The sequence below is a fragment of the Exophiala spinifera genome, assembly GCF_000836115.1.
Source record: "Exophiala spinifera strain CBS 89968 unplaced genomic scaffold supercont1.1, whole genome shotgun sequence".
Classification (NCBI taxonomy): domain Eukaryota; kingdom Fungi; phylum Ascomycota; class Eurotiomycetes; order Chaetothyriales; family Herpotrichiellaceae; genus Exophiala; species Exophiala spinifera.
Genome location: NW_015622513.1, coordinates 3028305 through 3048083, shown reverse-complemented (window position 1 = coordinate 3048083; position 19779 = coordinate 3028305). Strand labels below are relative to the sequence as shown.

At 51.4% G+C, this 19779-nt stretch overlaps 9 protein-coding genes across 9 annotated transcripts; 3 read left to right on the top strand and 6 right to left on the bottom strand.

The window, feature by feature from the left end:
- Positions 1–480: 480 nt before the first annotated feature.
- On the bottom strand, positions 481–1476 carry PV08_01138 (uncharacterized protein; the record flags this gene model as incomplete). The annotated part of the gene is made up of 2 exons (XM_016375503.1): positions 481–1339; positions 1397–1476. 2 exons carry the CDS (start codon positions 1474–1476, stop codon positions 481–483), a joined length of 939 nt encoding a protein of 312 aa, XP_016240779.1.
- Positions 1477–2822: 1346 nt separating this feature from the next.
- PV08_01137 (uncharacterized protein) lies at positions 2823–4336 on the top strand (the record flags this gene model as incomplete). The annotated part of the gene is made up of 3 exons (XM_016375502.1): positions 2823–3017; positions 3099–3349; positions 3514–4336. 3 exons carry the CDS (start codon positions 2823–2825, stop codon positions 4334–4336), a joined length of 1269 nt encoding a protein of 422 aa, XP_016240778.1.
- A 381-nt stretch (positions 4337–4717) lies between these two features.
- Positions 4718–6023, bottom strand: PV08_01136 (uncharacterized protein; the record flags this gene model as incomplete). Its single annotated transcript, XM_016375501.1, has 2 exons — positions 4718–5797; positions 5844–6023. The coding sequence occupies 2 exons, from the start codon at positions 6021–6023 to the stop codon at positions 4718–4720; spliced, it is 1260 nt and encodes a 419-aa protein (XP_016240777.1).
- An 896-nt stretch (positions 6024–6919) lies between these two features.
- Positions 6920–7777, top strand: PV08_01135 (uncharacterized protein; the record flags this gene model as incomplete). The annotated part of the gene is made up of 1 exon (XM_016375500.1): positions 6920–7777. One exon carries the CDS (start codon positions 6920–6922, stop codon positions 7775–7777), a length of 858 nt encoding a protein of 285 aa, XP_016240776.1.
- A 713-nt stretch (positions 7778–8490) lies between these two features.
- Positions 8491–9103, bottom strand: PV08_01134 (uncharacterized protein; the record flags this gene model as incomplete). The annotated part of the gene is made up of 3 exons (XM_016375499.1): positions 8491–8832; positions 8897–8927; positions 9027–9103. 3 exons carry the CDS (start codon positions 9101–9103, stop codon positions 8491–8493), a joined length of 450 nt encoding a protein of 149 aa, XP_016240775.1.
- A 734-nt stretch (positions 9104–9837) lies between these two features.
- On the bottom strand, positions 9838–10800 carry PV08_01133 (uncharacterized protein; the record flags this gene model as incomplete). The annotated part of the gene is made up of 3 exons (XM_016375498.1): positions 9838–10183; positions 10350–10598; positions 10700–10800. The coding sequence occupies 3 exons, from the start codon at positions 10798–10800 to the stop codon at positions 9838–9840; spliced, it is 696 nt and encodes a 231-aa protein (XP_016240774.1).
- Positions 10801–11514: 714 nt separating this feature from the next.
- PV08_01132 (uncharacterized protein) lies at positions 11515–15324 on the bottom strand (the record flags this gene model as incomplete). The annotated part of the gene is made up of 2 exons (XM_016375497.1): positions 11515–11744; positions 11793–15324. The coding sequence occupies 2 exons, from the start codon at positions 15322–15324 to the stop codon at positions 11515–11517; spliced, it is 3762 nt and encodes a 1253-aa protein (XP_016240773.1).
- Positions 15325–17290: 1966 nt separating this feature from the next.
- Positions 17291–18772, top strand: PV08_01131 (uncharacterized protein; the record flags this gene model as incomplete). Its single annotated transcript, XM_016375496.1, has 1 exon — positions 17291–18772. The coding sequence occupies one exon, from the start codon at positions 17291–17293 to the stop codon at positions 18770–18772; it is 1482 nt and encodes a 493-aa protein (XP_016240772.1).
- Positions 18773–19027: 255 nt separating this feature from the next.
- On the bottom strand, positions 19028–19537 carry PV08_01130 (uncharacterized protein; the record flags this gene model as incomplete). Its single annotated transcript, XM_016375495.1, has 1 exon — positions 19028–19537. One exon carries the CDS (start codon positions 19535–19537, stop codon positions 19028–19030), a length of 510 nt encoding a protein of 169 aa, XP_016240771.1.
- Between the last annotated feature and the right edge of the window lie 242 nt (positions 19538–19779).

The following is a 19779-nucleotide window of genomic DNA, read 5'->3' as shown; positions in this document are numbered from 1 at the left end:
CGCAAAGGATACAGAACAGACTTTGCTACCATCGCTCTGCCTTTTCATCCTTCCACAAGGGGAAAGGAACCTAGATTAAGGAAGGACTTTCAGCAGGGTCCCCTCGTGATCAAGCCATACCGGTAATGGGCACCAAATGATGAGGAAGCATGCCAGGGTAAGGATGAAAATGTGGAAAGATCCACCCAGTGAAGGATAGGGCGGTCTCGCAGACTGATAGGACACGAAGAGGACGCCGTGGACTGTATCTCGTGGTCAAATGCTGTAGTGCCCAGGCAGTTTGAGGCCAGGGGAAAGGTAGCCTCGCATGTCCCGACCGGATGTCCAATCAGAGCTCGCAGGTCCATCCACGTCGCTGTGTATTGCTGGAGGCATTCTACGTGCGAGGGCTATCACTCTCTGTCTGTGCCAGAGGTCGACGGCCAAAGACATTGTAGCTGTTCGTTCTTAGTTCACCTCTCCAATCACCGGTTTTTGTACTCACATGTAGACATAAGAATGAACACTTCGATCCAATATCTCCTTCCTCGCAGCGGCAAGCATGACCTGTATTGCGACGGGGTCATTACCCAACAGGCCTACCGCGCCTCGTTCGAATCCCGCGGTCGAAAATTGCAGGAAATTGGCAACTTCGAGACTCCCGATAGTTTTCAATCTTTTATCCTTTGGCCATCGATTCGTAGGTATTTTGAATACCCTTTCATGTACAGTTTCAAACCCTTGTGTTTCAAGCTGGGCTCTCCATTTCTTTGCTGCAAAGCCGTCGATGCCCATGGCTTCGGCTATTTGGAAATGCATCCGTGACATTGCACGATAGCACGAATCCTCCGGGCAGGTGCCGTCATCGCAGCCAATTTCTGGCACAGTGACGGCCAGTTCCAGGTAGCCACCGGGCATCAGGTGATCGTAAGCCTGAGCTATCAAAGCGGGCCAGTCTCGAATTGCGAAAATCAGTTCCCTGCCATGAATCAGAGTATAGCTGTTTTTCGGATGCAGCCACTCTTGTTCTACATCGAGGATCTCAAAAGTCAGATTCGGCGGCACCCATCTAGGTTGGACAGCTGCCAGGTCAACTCCAATGACTGACGCCGAAGGGTACTGATCGGCCATTTCGATTGCCCACGTTCCATTGCCTGTGCCTAGGTCGAGGATGTTCTGTGGCTCAGGGGATATGGGTGAAAGATGGAGTCGACCCTCGTAGAGCAACATGAATTTTTCGTGTTGAAGATCATTCCGTTCTTGTTCTTGCTCATCAATGGGAAGGCCATAGAAGTGCCGACCATATGCAGCATATCTCCGCCCATATTCCTCGATACCTTCGCGAATCTCGGTAGCAATACTAGTATAGCAATGTCAGTGTACTCGGGTTGCCTCGAAACACCACCTAGGTCCTCACCTCGACACATAGCTTGAAGCCGTTGTGTTGGCATCAAACCCTTCGTCGGAGAAATCATCATCGGCCTGAATCTCAGACATAGCTTCCCAGTATCTCTCTTACCATCTTAAAGCCTGCGTCTCTCGATGACATCCATAGATGCAAGAAAAAGGAGGAGAGAGTCCGGGCGGGGGGAGGAACAAAGCACCTCCAGCTGGTCCACGTCGAGTCGAATAATCGGACGGACCTACTGTAGAGCGCGCTTCAACCAGGGTACCAAGACTGAGCCGTCTCCATTCTCTAGGGTACAGGAAAGGACAAAACGTGGTCGGCCCCACCAACCGGAAGCATTCGAGAAGAAACCCATGTGGTGAGTTCCACAGCCTACAGGCTTCTGCGAAACTTGTACCTCAGACAGCAAGCAATGTGGTCAGTCAGACGATAAGGTGACATATCACCCATGACTGCCGCCGGCTGATACCGGGGGCTGTGCTGTGGGTGTCGTGATTCGAGGCTATATGCTGACTCTGAGGAAGTGATCTCGGCCGGCGGCTCACCGCTGACGAATCTAATCGTTTCAATCGCGGAGGGCCACACAAACGAAAGGCAAAAGACACAACACGGGTGGCGTTTTAAGAGAAACGGAGTGCCACCACGTGGTAATCTCGCGCTGGGGCCGTTCGGTGATCAGGGCAATATTGATCCATGATTGACGGGACCAGTATTGTACGAGTACTAGATGGACCGATGGAGATGGTTCCGCCTCTCCGGCCATCACGTCTGGTTGTAATCAACAGGTATCTCTTTGTTGTGCTCCTTGCTCGGTTGCGACAGACCGAAGCCAAAGGATGGAGCTGACGCGATAAGGAAGAGCTAAGGAAGCTAAGAGAGGCCCTGATGCCGCAAAGCGCTGCTGTACAACATGGTACAATAGTTGGCTGTAAGCGAGAGTGGCGGCGGGTTGAACTAAGAAACTGATACGTGTACATCATTGCTGTACATATCATGTATTGTACTCGTATGTGGTAGAATGTCCGTGTCGCTGCAAATCTCTAGCTGCATCTCTAGGCCTCCCAAAAACCGGCCAATTCAACCCTCGTCCTACCAAGATCATTGGTTGTGATACTTCGCTGTTACACCTGGAATGCCTTCGCTTCCCGACACAATGCCGTCGGAATGTGAATCACTGTACGCTTGCAACCTTGGTGCATCATGTAGGGGTGTCCACTGATACGAATCATCCACGTCCGCCTCACAGTCGATGCCACCAACTGCCGGAACTCCCGTTTGCGATCAGGTAGGCTAAATCTGCACTTCTCAGATATGCCGGTTATGAAAAAAAAATCAATGGTTCCATGGATCATCTTCCGTCCTCTTGTCCATCTGCTCGCGTAACCCGCCATTTCTCGTATCCCTGAACCTCCCCCCAAAAAGCACAGAAACAGAAATGGCCGCGCCTGTCCAAGACGATGGTGAGAAACTGCAAGAGCTGATCCAGCAGCTCTCCGAAGCGGCCAAGGGCTACGACGCAAGTCCAGGGGCCGCTGGCTACATCTCGCGGACAAATGTGTCGCAAGTCGCAAAGGAGATTGTGCGACTGATGATGGCTCCATCAGACATGTCAATGCATCACTCTGCCAATGTACGTGGTCTGAACATTCTATTGCTTATGTAGGTTGAGGCGACACCCGCAAGCTCATCCAAAACGTCCCGTCTGTGGCAGATGCTAGAGATCGTAGCGGTACGCACGATGCTATCGCTAGGTGTCTTCGAGAAGATCCCCCAAGCCGGGTCGATATCGCTAGCAGACCTCTCGGCCGCTACCAAGGTCCAAGACTCGCTTCTGGAGCGACAACTTCGACTGCTCGTCGGTACGGGCTTTCTCGACCAGACGCCAGACTACGAATACGTGCACACCAAGTTCTCCAAGGCCTACATTCAGGTCCCGGGGCCTGGCAACTTTTTCCAGTTCATGTAAGGGGTTTTTTTTTCTTTACGTTCCAACTACTTCTCATCCACTAGCAACTCATCAATGTGGTGTGGAGATTCACACATCTTGCCTACTAACCCTTACATGTTACGTTCCATGTTTTGTGTATTGATGAAGCGCATTTCTTTAACTTCGCACCAAATCAAAGGAACGATGAGTGCATGTCCACCATGGTGCACTTCTACCAGTACCTCAAAGACCGAGGCGAGGTGCCGGTACGGGAACCCGACGACCCTGTTCGCAACCCCTACACGCACCGTCACGGTCAGGACGGCGTGCCCGTGTGGCAAATCATGGCGCAGTTCCCGGACCGTCTCAGGGCCTTCCAGCTCGGCTTCATGTCGCAGGAGGACTCGGTCCCCATTGTCGGCTTCTACGACTATGGGGCACTCTACGACCCGGACAACGACGGCGACAGGGTGACCCTCGTCGACCTCGGCGGCGGACAGGGCCAGTCGATAGCCCAGATCCTCAGAGCGTTCCCGTGCCTCGAGGCTGATCGCATGGTGCTACAGGACCTCCCTGAAATCATCGCGCAGACACGGTCGAGCGTCGGTACCGAAAGTAGTAGTGATAGCAGCAACACCTCTCTCCCCGCGGGAGTCAGGACCATGGTCCATGACTTCTGGACTCCGCAGCCCATCAAGGCTGCCAAGGCGTACTTTTTCCGACGCATCATGCACGACTACTCGGACGAGAACTGTGCCAAGATCCTCGCCCACGTCCGCGACGCCATGGCTCCCGACTCCAAAGTGCTCATAGCCGACATGGTCATGCCCAAGCGAGTCTATGAAGCCGACTTGCCCGCCGCTGCAATGGACACCTGCGTCATGGTCATGGGCGGAAAGGAGCGCACAGCCCAAGGCTTCGAGAAAATCCTGGACCATGCCGGTTTGAAGCTGGAGAAAATCTGGCAGAGCAGGCAAGGCGGTGCGGCTGGGAATATCCTCGAAGCCAAACTTAAAGACTAGAGTCTGTGAAGGCTACTATCTCAGAAGGCAGGCAGTTGGCTTTTCATTTTCAAAGACGTTATTTAGATTATCGTTTGATCTAGTAACCTGTAATTCTCTCGTTTGAATAAGACGGAACTTTATTGTCAGCTAGGCCATACCATGCAGTAACGTGTCTCCAATCCAAACTCAACACCGTCGAAACGCCGAATGCTATGCAAAATCCGACCCCCACAAAGTATCACAGCACCTGATATTTAGTGTACATTTACCTTGCATAAGGCGCTTTGCTCCATCACTGCTCGTCATAAATGTGTAGCTTCTTTTCTGGGATACATTCCATCGTCCACTCAGCAATCATCGTATGGGGTACGCTCCCCGGAAGATGTACACTCGTCACGACTAGGAGTTCGCTCCTTTCTTTCCGGAGTTCGCCTGTTTGCCCAGCTTCTTTTTCGCCGGCCCATCGCCACCACCGGCCCCAGTCTTTATCTTGAGCTTCAGCGTAGGTTCGTTACTGGCATCTCTTGCGTTCTTCGTTGGCGTAACTTGGATCGTGTCTCCATTTGTATCTTTCATCGGACTCTCGTCACCCTGGTCATCCACATTGTTTGTTTCGCGCAACTTACTAGGTCCTGTGGCGGCTTTCTTGTCTCTCTTGATCTCAGCTGCGGTCTTCTGCTTCTTCTTCGTACCCCCTGTGTTGCTGTCTTCGTCTGCTTTGCGTTTGGTGCCGTTGGCTGTTGGCTTAGGAGAGTTAGCACGGCTGTCTCGTGGAGTGCCACCACCGATTTTGGCATTTGCTTCTCGCCCAGCAGCACGGTCTTTCTTCAGGTAGCAGCTGCCGTTCAGATGTGTCGCGAAGACATTGACTGACTTCCAGTGGTCGCCTAAGTGGGATTCCCTATTGGGACACTTGGCCGCGGGATAGTCGATTTCTTTGAATTCGAAAGAGTCATTTGGATGGCCTGAAGAAGGCGTAAGAGGATCCGAGTTCTCGGATGCTGGTGACGCCGGATCATTCTTCTTGCCTTTGCCTTTGCCCTTGGCTTGTCCTTTCATTTTGACTCCTTTCTTACGTTGTCCATGAACATCGTGCTTGTCGATGATGATCATGGGTTCAGTCTTGCAATATTGTTCATTCGGATCAGGGACGGGCCGAGCATTGAAACCCACCCGCGGATAAAGCAGTCTCCGTAAACGACAGTTCGGACATCTGATGTGTTTGACTGTCTTCATTACATTGCCTTTGAATTGGACCTGTTGACCTTGGAGCACTGCGGCATCAGTTTCGACGGGATCGCTGGATTCATCGGTCTCTCCATTTTGTTCGTCCTCAAAAGGTTTCCTTCCCATCTTTTCGGCGCTTTGCTCAATTTCGACAACAGCGGTCTGCATACGAGCAATCTTTTCTTCTTGGTGGATATCCAGGAGAATATCATGCAAGATGGTCTCTATGGATTGCTCCAAGAGGTAAGAAATCTAAACTAATCAGTACCAGTAACAGCTTTGATTTCGACACACAAACCGCTTGCTCTGTTTCAGAGGGAGACAAAGTCATAGTCTCTGTTGTCGCCATTGTCGGCGGATTTCGTTCTGGAGGTGGTGCGTCAGCTGTGATGTCCTCGTCCACGTAGAAACGCTTCCACAAGTCCACGTCGAGGATACTCTTGGCAGAAAAGCCAGAGTACGGTCTTGGAGGGCCCATGTTATTAGATATTTTGGGCCAAAGTGGAAGACTGTATTGCCATCTCGCGGACAGGTGTAGCAGGATGAAGGCACATGTTCATACACAAGCCCAGACATGATGTCTTGAATTGAACATGGTTTTATTTCTCCCAGTGTGTTGACCGACAATAGACGCACGTACATGCTGGACAATAGCGTGCAATATGGTGATTCACTTACTGTTATGTCGTTCTGAATAGGGAACTATTGTCCCAAGTACACCTCAACTGGCTTCACTTTGTACCACACCCTACAATTGTTCGTTGACTCTAGCCAGCCATGTGTCTAGGTACAGCGCCGGACGGCTCCTTTCTTGCTTCCGCCAGTCGGACACGGATATTTCTAGGTTGCGGTGCTGGCAGAAGCACTCGTGGGAGATGTTCGAAGGCTCGTGTGGGCTGTATTTGTGGCCTCGGAGGTTGGTCGGATGAACGGTCGGACGGAAAGGAAGGAGATTCGATGATGCGGCGTAGCTGCAGACACAGGAGCTTCTCTACAAAATATCCCACAGCAGGGCAAGGCCTCGCACAAAGACAGACGAGCCTTGCGGCGTGGAAGGGAATCACCAAAATGAAGCTGTCGTCAAGGCGCAGGCGAAAGATTGTTTAGTAAGGGCTCACGAGCGCTTGGGGCTTAAAGGGCAGATCCAAGCCATCGATAAGCTACTTCTAGCGCCGGCTGCAGCCGCCCCTTGCAGTCGTCCCAGCGTCGCGTAAAAGAGGCCACGAGTCCACGAACTGGCTTCTTCCTCTCCAGTGGTAGGTCCTGTAGATCTCTACAGCCTTGCACTGCCTCCAATGTGAAGGACGCCACGAGTCGATCCCCCAGGAGACCATGTTGTCTTCCAAACGTCCCTCTAGGCTGTGTCAGTGAAATATGCCCCAGGCGACTCTTCTGTCGTACTTCTCGAAGCCGCCATCAACCTCCGCGGTCGCGAACAGCGGCCGAGGCGCAAATGGACATCTTCGCCTTGAGGAAGCCTCTGATGATTCCTTGACCAAGACACAAAATCAACCAAACGGTTCGAGAATTGTAAGCTCGCTGATCGAGCAGTCTTCTGCCCGCTGCACGCCCAAGCCGAGCTCTCCCGAGCCGGCTACTGTTGACGCCAAAGAAGACAACGTCAACGGCACATCATCCAACTCTGTGACCGACGCTTTCCTGGGAAATACTGAAGGGTTCAGCGATGCCGAAAAATTCGCTCAAATTGTGGTAGTTACACACCGGCCGGAGGCCGTCATCACTCCCGTCCAGCAAAGCCACCTCCCAGCCATTCAACGCCTGACGAGCACCACACTGCCAGTTCACTACAATCATTCATTTTTCACATCAACACTGACGGACCCAGTAGCAGCTCAGTTGTCCCGGGCCGTTCTCTATCATTCAGAGCCAGTGGGCTGGATCAGATGTCGACTGGAATCCTGCTCGCCAACAAGCAACACGGAACTGAGCAAGACTGCGTTATCCCAGATCTATATCCAGGCTCTGGCCCTTCTAGCACCGTATAGGAACTTAGGACTTGCCACCTATCTATTGGATGCCGTCTTGTCATCGCCTATCGCCACAGGCCCAGAAACAGTCTGCATCTATGCTCATGTATGGGAAAGAAACGAGGATGCGTTGGATTGGTACGCCAAAAGAGGATTCAAGCGTGTTATGCTGGTCGATATGTACTACCGAAAACTCAGGCCTGGCGGGGCATGGATTGTAAGGAGAGAACTGGGTAGGCCTTGAAGCAGATACAACGAGTCGAGAATACGATTCTGTGAGACATAGTAGAGCGAGTGAACAGCTCGAGAATGATGACCATGATGAGAGACAGCAAAAGGTTCATGCTGAAGACGCCGGAGGATCTCCAGATATTGCTCTTTCAGAACCTCTATAACTACTGGGTTTCTTCCACCGAGACACCAGCCAGCTTCAGGTTGTAGTTGACTACTGTTAAAAGGAACCAGCATTTCAAGCTGACATTGCGAGGCAGCCAACACTCTTGGCTCGTCATGACTTCTCTCACTCGGTCTGTTATCGCCATAGATTCGGCGGAACTTGGCTCAGGAAACCCCAGAGACTCAAAGCAGCAATCATCATATCCTTATCCACATCCACATCCATGCATGGCTTTCTCCAGGTATATACATTCGACTTTTTGTCCTTTTGCCTTCTCTCCCAGTACGGTATTCGTTCGGTCACGCCCGGAGAAGCCCACATCATAGTACAGAAGAAACATAACTCTCTTCCATTTTCCGTACGGCGCGCTTGAATATCTCCACCTCTTTCCAGCAGTCGAGCGGTTTCCGGTCGTTTACCCGCAAGCAAGAAATGACATCTTGTCTCCTGTACACCACCCAATCGTCAGCTTCAGTGGACCGTCTTTTAACTCCGCGACGCCTTGTAAAATAGAGCTGGCGATGGGAGGGACGGCACAAGTATAGGGAAACAGGGAGGACCTACGCTGACTCCACCTCGCCCGGCAACTCCTTGAGGATCTTTCGCTGGCTGAGCGTCTGTTTTAACTTTTCAATCTCCTGCTGCACCTTGGCCGACGTCTGCGCCTTGCGATCCTTCTCCTCGCCGCTCTCTAGCAGGTCCTTGGGCGATATCGAGGGGATTTGAAGGAGGGAGTGGTCTGAAGGTGAGGATTCGGCCGACCCGGTCCCTGCGCTGGCCGCGGCGATCTTCTTCCGCGCTTCCTCCAGAGCTGAAGATTCATGCTGCTTGATCTTCTCGAGCTCGGCGGCGACTCGCTGGGCAATGTGCAGTTCTAACGTCTTTGCGCGTGTGGAGTTTGTCTGCGAAGCGACCCAAGAATTTAGCATCCATGTTGCATCTCGGGAACACGGGCGTGACACTTACTTCTGAAGAAGCTTGCAGAGAGTCGATGAGCCTAAGGAAACAATCGAGCAAAACAAAGAGTCAGCCCTTCCAATCCCCGATACAGCCATTCCCACTTCCAATACATGGTTGTCCGTAGTGCACCACTTACTCTTGCGAAAACTGGATCGGAGTGTCGCTGGTGAAAACATGCTTGGTGGACTCGTCCTTGGACTGTCCTGCGCCCATGGTTGCGACTCTGGTTTGTCGTATAAAGCAGATTGGTCCGGCTATATCACATATCCCGGCGAAAACCAAAGAGAGTGAGCTTCGTTAGGAGGAGGCCTGGGTTCGTAGCGACGGGTGTATCTTTCTAGTTTCCGGCACGAGTACTCACCCGGAGCTCCCAGCATTTTGTTTCGCGGTCGAATCGCGGAAGACTCGTCTAGGTCGTGTACTTTGCACTAGTCTCTACGTTCGAGCATTCATGTCCCAAATGCAATATTTCTTTCAACCACGAGATACGATCCCCCGGGCGGGTTCTTAAGATGCTTGACAAGTCCTCGCCATCCTTCTTGCGTCCAGTGAAATGCTTTCTTACTTGATTGAATCTGACATCTTTTAACTATACGCCGTATTCTGTCTACAGTTGATCAGGCGATAACCATACTATTTACTTACTGTTGCTAACCGATCCGTCCCCAGCAAAATGCTTTCTCTTTGTATGGCATGCAACTGATCCGCCACCAGTAAACTGACACCGTGTCGACGAAAGGGATGTACCTTATCTAGACAGGCTATGCACCCTGAAATTCGGAAACAGCTTACGTCCGTCTATATATTCACCTTCTCTACCTATTGCTCCAAGCTATGCCTCTACCATACCTTTCCCTACAAGACTTCCGAGAATCATACGAGCACGCGGGTTTAAGGAAACCCTCAAAGGGATCGTTCGTCCGCTTCAGTCATCCCGACAATTCTCTCTATTTCGCCGCAAAACTCGCTCTCTCATCTTTCATATCTTCCAGCGCCGTGACCGTCTTGACGACCTTCGCCGGAGACCCTATAGCCACGCTCCAGTCCGGGATATCTCGAGTCACGACGCTGCCGGCGCCGATCGTACACCCTTTCCCTATCGTCACGCCAGGTAAAATGACAGTCTGCCCACCGATCCAGCAGTCATCGCCGATCGTGACCGTTCGCGCAAACTCGACGTTCTCCCGACGTGAAGCGACGTCGACCTCGTGCGTCGCCGCGAAAATGCTCACGAATGGCCCGACCATGACGCGGTCACCAATTGTCACGATCGAGCAGTCGAGGATTGTAAGACTGTGTGTAGAACAAGAACCGACACGTCAGTGGCCCAGCTATAGTCTGTGTGTCTCGTCCAGAATCTTTCAAGGGGAGTAAAAGGGCAGAGGGCAAAGAGCAAAGTAACCAAGATAGGTGCCTAGCTTGACAAGCTCAGGGTTTTAGTTTGCTTCAGTTAACTCACTTGACGCCGGCGTAAAACCTCTCCCCGAGCAAGACATTGCACCCGTAGTCCAAATAGAACGGAGGCTCAATGTACGAGTCCTCGCCCACACGGCCCAGGATCTCTTTGAGCATCTGAAACCGCGCCTGGGCACCCTGCTGCATGGTTGAATTTGGGTCATCGAGCCCCGGAAACTGAGTGTTGTACCGATGATACCACTTTCTGGCTCGCCACCGGGAAGCTTCAAGTTCGGGGGCGAAAGATTTATATCTATTTGGGGAGAAGAAGATTAAGTAATTAAAAAAAAAAATAAGACACATACATGACCAATTCCAATGAGAATAAGCAAAATCATGGCATGAATAACTCACAGCATGCCCGATATCATTCGCTCATAGTCGTCGCACCATGGGATGTGCTCGAGACCTTTGGCGATCTGGATGAGCTCCTCGTCTTTCTCGGTGGCCGCCATGCCTTGAGACGAAACTTGACCAAGTCGTTGATTGTTGACAGTCTTATGCTTAGGTAGGTACCTTAAGTATTGTTGCACCTCTTGTGGGAATCTCAATGAGTGGTTCGGGTGGAAAACGAAGCCAAGAACATATAAAGCCTTCCTCGATTCTTCAAAGACCAACCGGCAGAGGTATTTGGGGAGAGACAGTGCAAATCTTCCGTTTGTAGAGAAAGTCACAGTCACTTTGATTTTGCCAGGGCCAGAGTTGCGAGATATTTATATACCAAGGTCCGTCTGTCCATATCGGCTGTATTGCCGTCATCGATCGTCGGCATTGACCAACTAGGAAATCTACCCTCCGGCACACCTCGATCGATATCGATATCAACAAGGCCAGGACAAGCTGCAACCTGCAACAACACACAGAATCATAAAGTGCACTTTTGATTAGACGAGGTTTAATTACTACTACCACTACTGCAACAACGCCATTGCTGTGCTGTCGAGTGCTAATCTGCAGGCTCCCTTGCAGAGATTTTGATGCCACTTCCAACTTTGCAACACCCTTCATAAGTACCTGTATCAGTGAAAGCTGGTGCTGTCATCCCACATCCGATAAGTATCTTGATCACACAACCTTGTCCAAGACCTCCGTTCAAGCGATTGTACAAAAGACCTTGGGCAACCTACCCAAGTCCAACAATATTCCTGAGAGCCAAGTCCATTCTCCTATCACAACCCGGCGTTTTTCAATGTTTTCTCGATGCATCTTGTCTTTTGAGCGTCAAGGACAAGCAACTCACGCTCTTTCAAGACAGCCTCCAAAGTATCAACGACCTTGTAGAAGCTGCTGGCGGCTCCTTTCTCCTGCGTGAATTTGAGGACACTCAAGTTTGCTCTTCGACCGTGTTCGAGGACAGAGTACACGTATGCGTGGAAATGAACCGGTTTCAACTGAAGATCTGTCGTCATGTTAGCAAAAGTCCGCCTAAAAATCATGAAAGACATACAGTTTGCCATGTCTACACGACCTCGGACCACATCGCCACCTGTTCTGCGCTCGGAGACCACGTCCTTGATACCATACTTGCGCCATTCTTTTAAAATCTTGACCAACTCCTTCCTGGCTTTGTCCTTGCCAATTTGAAGACAAATGACGCGGCTTGCCGGCTTGATATGGAAAAATTTAGCGAACCAATTCTGGCTGATTTCGATTGGGCCAAGAGCCACGGCTGGAGAACCAGTATCGACACTTGTTGCTGGAGGGAAACATCTCCGATCCGGGGCATTCCCGTCTGCAGCTTCGCCAGAGGTTGCATGGTTCGCCTCCGGGTCGTTGGTAGGTTCACGGGCTACGCGGTGTTCACCACCAGTGTTCGTTAAGCTGTCCTTAGCCTTTGTCTTTCCGAACATCTTTTGGAACCACCTGCGCTTTCTTTCCACATTCAGGTCGATGTCACCAGAGTCAGGGTCACTGTCTTTGCCTCTTGTAAGAGTAGATGAATTGGTCGACTCGCTAGGCTGCACGACTTGAGAAGATTGAGTGTCAATACTATGCTTGGTTTCTCCTGTAGCCTGCATAGCTTCTAGCAGGTCGTGACCACCAGACCCACGCCGACCGAGCCATGACCATTTTCGCGAAGCAGGTTTTCTCGGTGAACCAGGGTTCTCTTCGATAGTATCCAAACCTGTTCTTTCGTAGAGACGCTTGTCATAGCCCACCCGATCACGCTGGGCTCTTGCAATGTGTGCCGGGCCACCACGCAAGGAATTGATTGGCATCGCTTTATTTTTGCGCACTCTGAGTGGCTCGAGTCGAGCAAGGGGCGATGTTTGATCTGGTGTCACAAGGCGAATCGTCTTGTCTGGTCTTTCACGAGGGGTCTGATATTTGAGGGGATCGGAAGCAGCGCGAGGTTGCCCCCGATCTCGCGTTCCATCCTCCTCAGGGGTGATTGACGAGACTTTCTGTCGCTTGGGTGTGAGTAAGCCCCGTGTTGGATCTGAAGCAGCTCGCTTGTCGAGCTTCAGCTGTTTGTCAACCTCGGCATCAATACGCTTGTCAAGTGTAGCTAGTATGTCTTTCAAGACGGCTCTGTCGCCATCGCCCCAGGTTTCGATGATTTTGTGGCGATACTCAATCAACTCCTGGAGTATTGGCGTGGCAGGCAAAGGTCTATTCCGAATGCTCTCCGGTATCCGCTGCTGATGTACTGACATCGATGTCGCCGAGGATTCAAATTGAGCGTGAGGGCTAGCCTCGCTCATCGTAGTCGATACCGAGGATCTGTTGAAAGCTTCTTCACAAATTTTGCCCAGCTCGGCACTGACCTTCCTGGTCTCATCTTTCCAATAGTAGCTGGCAGCACGAGACTTTTTCATGTCCATCTCTGAACTTGATTTGCGGGTTTGATATGCTTGCGAAGGTGTCGCCAGGCTGGGTGTACTCTGTGATTCGGTTCTTGGGTTACTTGTGCTACGAGTCTGTGGTCGATCGCTGGAGCCACTATCGTACATAACCCGGCAATTGCCATTGATACGCCCAGAGGGAGTCTGTCGGCGATGAGGAAAACTGATTTGGCGCTTATAACTCGTAGAATGTCGAATGCCAGGACGACGTCTGATGCTAGACAACGAGCTCTTTGATGTTGCTGTCGAATATGACGCTCGTTTCTTTTGAATGAGGCGCTTAAGCTCTTCAGATGTGAAGCTAGGCATTTCAGGTACGTCGTCCTGAATTCGCTCCAGGATTTTATGTCTAACATTGCTCGATGCGCCCGTTTGGTCAACAGCCATAGGTGGGCAGCGTACAACCACTGTCCCAACCTCCGGGCGAGGTTCAGAGAGGGGGTTTCTGGAGGCGCGGTAGGGGTCATAACTACTGTTGGTGACCTTGCTGGCTGCTGTCGCAGCATTCTTGTAGTAGCCATCACGGTGAGTTGTTTCATCGCTGACAATTGAGAACTGGGAAGTGCGACGGTAATGACCACGAGCAGTGACAGATCGATTGCTTGGCTTAATTGAGGGCTTGCTGACATGATGGTGATCACTGGCAGAGTATTGAATAGGCTCGCCCGGGTAATTTTCCAGCTGGTCCTCCCTGAACTTGATCAGTGCCCAGTAGAATAGTTTTTCATGATTGGGTTCCTCGTTCAGCAATCTCTTTGTTAATTCTTCGACTTTGAAGCCATGCCACAAGGTTGAGAGGTTGCTCAGGATTTCAGGATCAATGTCTGACCGCTTGTTCACACGTTTTGCTTGAGCCTCAAGACTCAATGGCGGAGCTGGACCGATAAGATCGTCAGGAGCAACCAAACTGGCGTGGTACTTTTCGTACTTGCGGAGGAGTGGGTGTGTCCAAATATTGGCCATAGCGATCCTCTTGTCGGGTTTTTTCTGCAATATTCGTTGAATCAAATCGGATGCCTCGACGCTTAGCTGCGGCGGGAGGAAGTACTCGCCCTTTTTGACAAGACGAAGGGTGTTTTGGACCGTACCTCCGTCAAACGGCAGGAACCCATTTAACATAGCGAACAGGATGATGCCAACACTCCAAATGTCTGCAAGGTCACCACGGTATTGCTGACCCAGAATGATCTCAGGGGCTGCATAATGTGGACTTCCACAAGAAGTATTGAGCCAAGTGCCATTCGGTTGGAGAGCTGCCATTCCGAAATCTGCCAATTTGATGTTCCGCTGACTATCGAGAAGAATGTTTTCAGGCTTCAGGTCTCGATGGCAGATGTTGAAGCGATGGCAGTATGACAAGCCTGCGATAATTTGACGGAAAAGTCTGACTGCTTCACCTTCCGGTAGGGCACCATTACTTGAAACATAGTCGAACAACTCGCCACCGGCGACGTGCTCAAGAACAAGATAGAGCTCTCCACGATTTTCCCAGATATCGTAGAGGTTGATGATGTTTGGATGTGCTATGAGCTTCATGATAACCACCTCGCGTTCGATACCAAACGGCATGGTGCGCGGGCCTGCTGCAATCATCGTGGTGGTATCTTCCTTGTCCATGCGAGCCATACTTGCGCTCTGAACGAGAGCAGCAGATTTCTTCGAAACAATCTTCACAGCTGCCACTTGGCCTGTCAGGGAGTGTTTTGCAAGCCGAACCCTGCCAGTGGCCCCTTTCCCGAGTGTCCTGCCCAACTGCCACGGCCCAACATGCGTTTTCCTCTTATTTTTCGCGGCAGTGTTTGAAGTGGCAGAAGCCTGAGAGTCTCTCTTGACATTTCCAACGACTTCATCAGCGACTGCCGAGATGCGTTTGTTCTCGATGGCGGGAATCCTTCCGGCAACATTCTCGCAAACCGACAAGTTGGCTTCCGGTTTGAGAGATTCATGGTGAGGCAGTCGAGGGGATGATCCGCAATGGGGAGTCATATTCCTATCCCGAGGTGCATTGGGCAAAGGGGTACACTTGCCTTGGATCTCCCTAAGAATGTCTCTTTTTGTTCCTGTCTTGTTGGTTTTTGGGTGCTTCTGTGTTTTGGTAGTCATCGCGCAGCTGGAGGGGTTGTTGGTAGACATATTCGAGGCCACGGTCTCGGCAGTGCTTCACTGGTAACGACCGTGGTTGTCAGAGCCTTCTGTTTTTACGTTAATGATAAGTGTAAACAGTGATTCACCCAAAGGAATTTTACCTGTGGACGCCTTTGATGCAGACGCTGCAAAAGCAGACCAACGGTCCCGAGGGTGAAAGAACGTGTACAAGTGATGAGAAGCAAAACAATCTTGGGAGATCTTTTTTCCGCCGTATCTGCACCCAAGTCGGTCACCTCTGCGAATCAACAGCATTCACATTCACCACACTGCTCTTTGTGCCTCTGCCTTGCCAGCCGCCCTTTCTTCGTATGACATGTGTTGCTAAATCTGGGCGGAATAAGTTCTGGCGTATGTGTGTTGTTTCCCAATCCAGGTACTTGTCTTTCGATTCTGACTATAGTCGGGTCACTGAGGAATGCTGTCGCGTTGGGCAGTGCGGAATGTTCGTTAGGTAAGCCAAGAACCAATCGCCACCAAAAAGAAGCATGGAAATCCAAAAAGAACGACTCAGAGCAGACGACGCCTCTCCGCCGTGCTAATCTGCACGTATCTTGAGTTGGGCAAAGAAGCTGAAAAGTCGGAACCCGGAAGTCTCCAGGGGCGCTAATGTCGAGACAAGACAGACTTCAATCGTGGCAGGCACCATTCCCACCGCATTGCCTCATCACCTCCTCTCACAGCCGCGCAGGTTCAATTCTGTGAAGGTGCGAACTACTGCATGCAGAGAAAGGGGGCGCTGTCCGCAACAGCCCTAGCATCACACATGGCTCCCTCAATCTGCGTCGAGCCCTTAGCTGACTTTTTCCATATATGGAGGCGGAAGGTTGATACGAAAAAGATGACAGCTCAGATCTAGGGTCGTATGCGCCATACACTTCGAGACATTTATCCCGACTGTGGACGAGTTGATATTGTTTCAACAGGGGCTTTCTCACAGTCGTCGAGTTCATACGCCACGCAAGAACCCAACTGACTCGTGGTCAGCTTGTCGAGTCTCCTTGCTCATCACGGTGGTCGGGAAGGCCACAACACTGAGAATACTGGATACTCTGCTTCCAAGCTGGCCATTTCCTAAGGCTCTGGAGACCATTCAGACGGAATTGCTTCTAGTATGGATCAACATCATCCAGGTTGGTACGACAACAATACGGCGTTCTTCTCAGGAAACGGAGGAGTCAGCAAGACCGTATCTACCAATTCAGGTTTGTGTAGCCTGTTGGAAGTGAGAAATACGCCTGACATGACCCCGAGTGGATTTAGCAGCTTATTTCTGTCTATCCTGTAAGTGAGGCTTGTCTTTTGAGAGAACGGCCCATCTGGGCGAACTGGGGCGTGGAAGAGTTGACGGCACAGCATGGTGAAATCATAGAGAAAGACCTGTCAAGAGTACGGTCAAGAGTTGAATCTTCTGAATCAATGGCGTAACTGCGAGGCGTCTTGGTAGAGGCAATCGACAGATTTAGGTGCAGTGGAGCAAGTGGCTGTTGGGCGCAGGCTGGAGCACAGACAAACCGATAAGGGGCGATAGCGGCGGTGGCTTGCAGTAGCTTGCGGTAGCTGTGGTGAGGCAGTTGTCGTAGCTACAGAACCGCACAATCATCGATAGCGATACGAGTACGGGCGATACCCCAAGACGACTAGTGAGACCGGTCGCTCCCCCGCTCCAATGCTCTGCGACCTTGCGTGCTTCAACTGCGGCGCCGCGTAATACATCGGCTCTACACAGGTGCGGAACATGTCATAGACTCTGTCCGTCGCCGTGCATGGTAGTCGTACGCATCATCTGTTTCACTTCTGCCTGCTCAACCCGACCCAGGTACTCTCTTCTATCCTCTCCTATCCCTCTCCTCTCCCTCTCCTCTCCCTCTCCTCTCCCTCTCCTCTCCCTCTCCTACAACAACGCCTCCCTCCATCAGAAACACTTCGTCTTGGCCGACTCACCTACTACACAATGAGAGTTCTTTCGGTACTCTCCACGGCCGCCTTAGCCTCGGCCTTCGTCATCCCAGACCAAACCACCCTTGAATCGCTGTCCCTAGAAAATCAGGAAGTTGAACAAGCCCCCGAGCATCCGTTTTGGGACAAGGCTCACAAGGCAGAGACCTTTTGGGAGGACCTTGAGGGCGAATTCCAGAAAGCTGCACACTGCGCAAAGCACAAGTTTGAAGAGGTGGTAGAGTCCACAGAAGCTGCAGCCGTCAAATACAGCGAAAGGTTTGAAAATGCATTCGCAGGCGACGCTTGGTTGGACAGTGCCGAGCATGACCTGGACCTCGACCTGCTTGAACATCCTCCGCCCCATGGGCCTCCTCACCGTGGTCCCGGCAAGCCGGGCAAGAAGCCCAAGAAGCCCAAGAAGCCACACCACCCTCATCATGGCCCACCCAATGAGACTGTGTATCAGTTGATCTCCAAGAGCAAGTATACCACGAAGCTTGCAGCAGTAATCGATGAGTTTCCGGATCTGGTTGAGCTCCTCAACGGAACCAAGGCAAACTACACGCTCTTTGCGCCTACAGATCATGCCTTTGAGAAGATCCCGAAACATGCAAAGCCACCTAAGGAATTCCTGAAGAAGCTGTTGACGTACCACATTTCGGAGGAGTTCTACCCTGCGGGTCGTGTTCTGGTCAGCCGTACCATTCCGACCGCCCTCCAAGCTGAATACATTGGCGACGTCCCGCAACGGATTTCCACCCAGGTGTCATTGAGAGGTTTGACACTCAACTTCTATGCCCGTGTGGTCGCAATCGACATCTTTGGAACCAATGGCGTCATCCATGGCCTCGACAGCTTCCTTCTGCCACCTCCAAAGACCGTTGACATCCTGTCTGCCCTTCCGGGCGAGTTCAGCACCCTCGATCTTGCTCTGGAGAAGACTGGGTTGTACTCCGCCTTCAATGATACCTCAAGCCATAAGGGTGGTACTTTGTTCGCACCGTCCAACTTGGCTTTCAAGCGACTCGGACCAAAGGTCAATGCTTTCTTGTTCAGCAGGTTCGGTCTGAAGTACCTCAAGGCTCTCTTGCTCTACCATGCAGCTGACGATATCACGCTGTATTCCGATGCTATTTACAAGCTTGATTCCGAGTCCCACCCTCCACACCACAGGGTTCCAAAAGGCTTTGTCCATGTCGACTTGCCTACTGGCCTCGAGGGTAAGAGCTTGAGCATCGACATTGCACGATATGGTCGACTCATTACCGTGAAGATCAACGGTTTTACCCGAGTAAGCGTGCTGGATGGAATTGCTGCTGATGGCGTCATTCACGTGGTTCCTGTTGTGCTGATCCCTCCCAAGACCCCTGGAGGCCCCTCCGTTGCTGAGGACAACATGGACCTGGAAGAGTTTAAGGCCAGACTGGCACCTTTCGTCGAGGAAGAGGAGCCAAGACATGTTTCATTCTTTATTGCTGAATCTCCTGAACTATGAACGAGACACCTGCCTCGGACTGAAGAACGCCTGTAGGGCGCTGATGAGACAATAATGTATTTAGCGACGTGATATAACGACCTGACGATCCTTACTGATGTATTTATATTGTGGTTTATGGCCCTGGTGCCATCGGTGGTTAATACAAAATGAAACATGTTGTGCCTAAGTACCGAATTATTCCTCGCCCTGTCTCATAAGTACCTAATAGGCAGTATCCAAGTAAACGGGTTGGCCAGACTTTTGCGTTCGAAATTACCAATGAGCCTCGGTGATCTTTTGCGTCACACTCTCGTCATCAACATCAACGCCGTCAACATACCATCGTCCTTGAATCCCTTCGTCGGGCACGGCCACGCCGTCGCCATCCCGGCCCAGAAGAATGTCGTTGGCACTCATCTGGCGCTTCCTCATCTTGCCCGTCTCCCGGTCAAAAGTCCAGTCCTCGAGGCCGTAGGTCCTCTTCCACTTCATCCCGTCGTGCCGGTCTTGATACTCGTACCAGAACTGGACGGCGATCTTGTCGTCGGTGAAGGCAAACAGTTCCTTTCGCAGGCGATAACTGGCTTCCTTCTCCCATTTCTTCGTCAGGAACTCGACGATCTTCTCGGTGCCCACGAAGAATTGGTCCCGGTTGCGCCAGACGCAGTTGGCCGTGTAGCCGTTGGAGACTTGCTTGGGGTTACAGCTGTTCCACATGTTTTGGGCGAATTTGACCTTTTCCCTGGCTGTCGCGAGGGTGAATGGAGGTTTGAGAGAGGCCATCTTGTAGAGGTGTATATAGAGAGCCAGAAATGTTGTTTTTCTCGCAAGGACCTTACGGTTGAATAAAAGGGTGACTTTGCTAGGTATATGTGACAAAGAGGCCGGTGAGGCAAGCTGCCGAGGTATGTGAATCGTATAGAAATGAGATGATTACCTATGCTCAAGATGGGAGGGAAAAAAAGTCCTTACAGAGAAAGAAGGCGACTTGAGAATTTCTTACTTCGCCAGCCTTTTATACATCA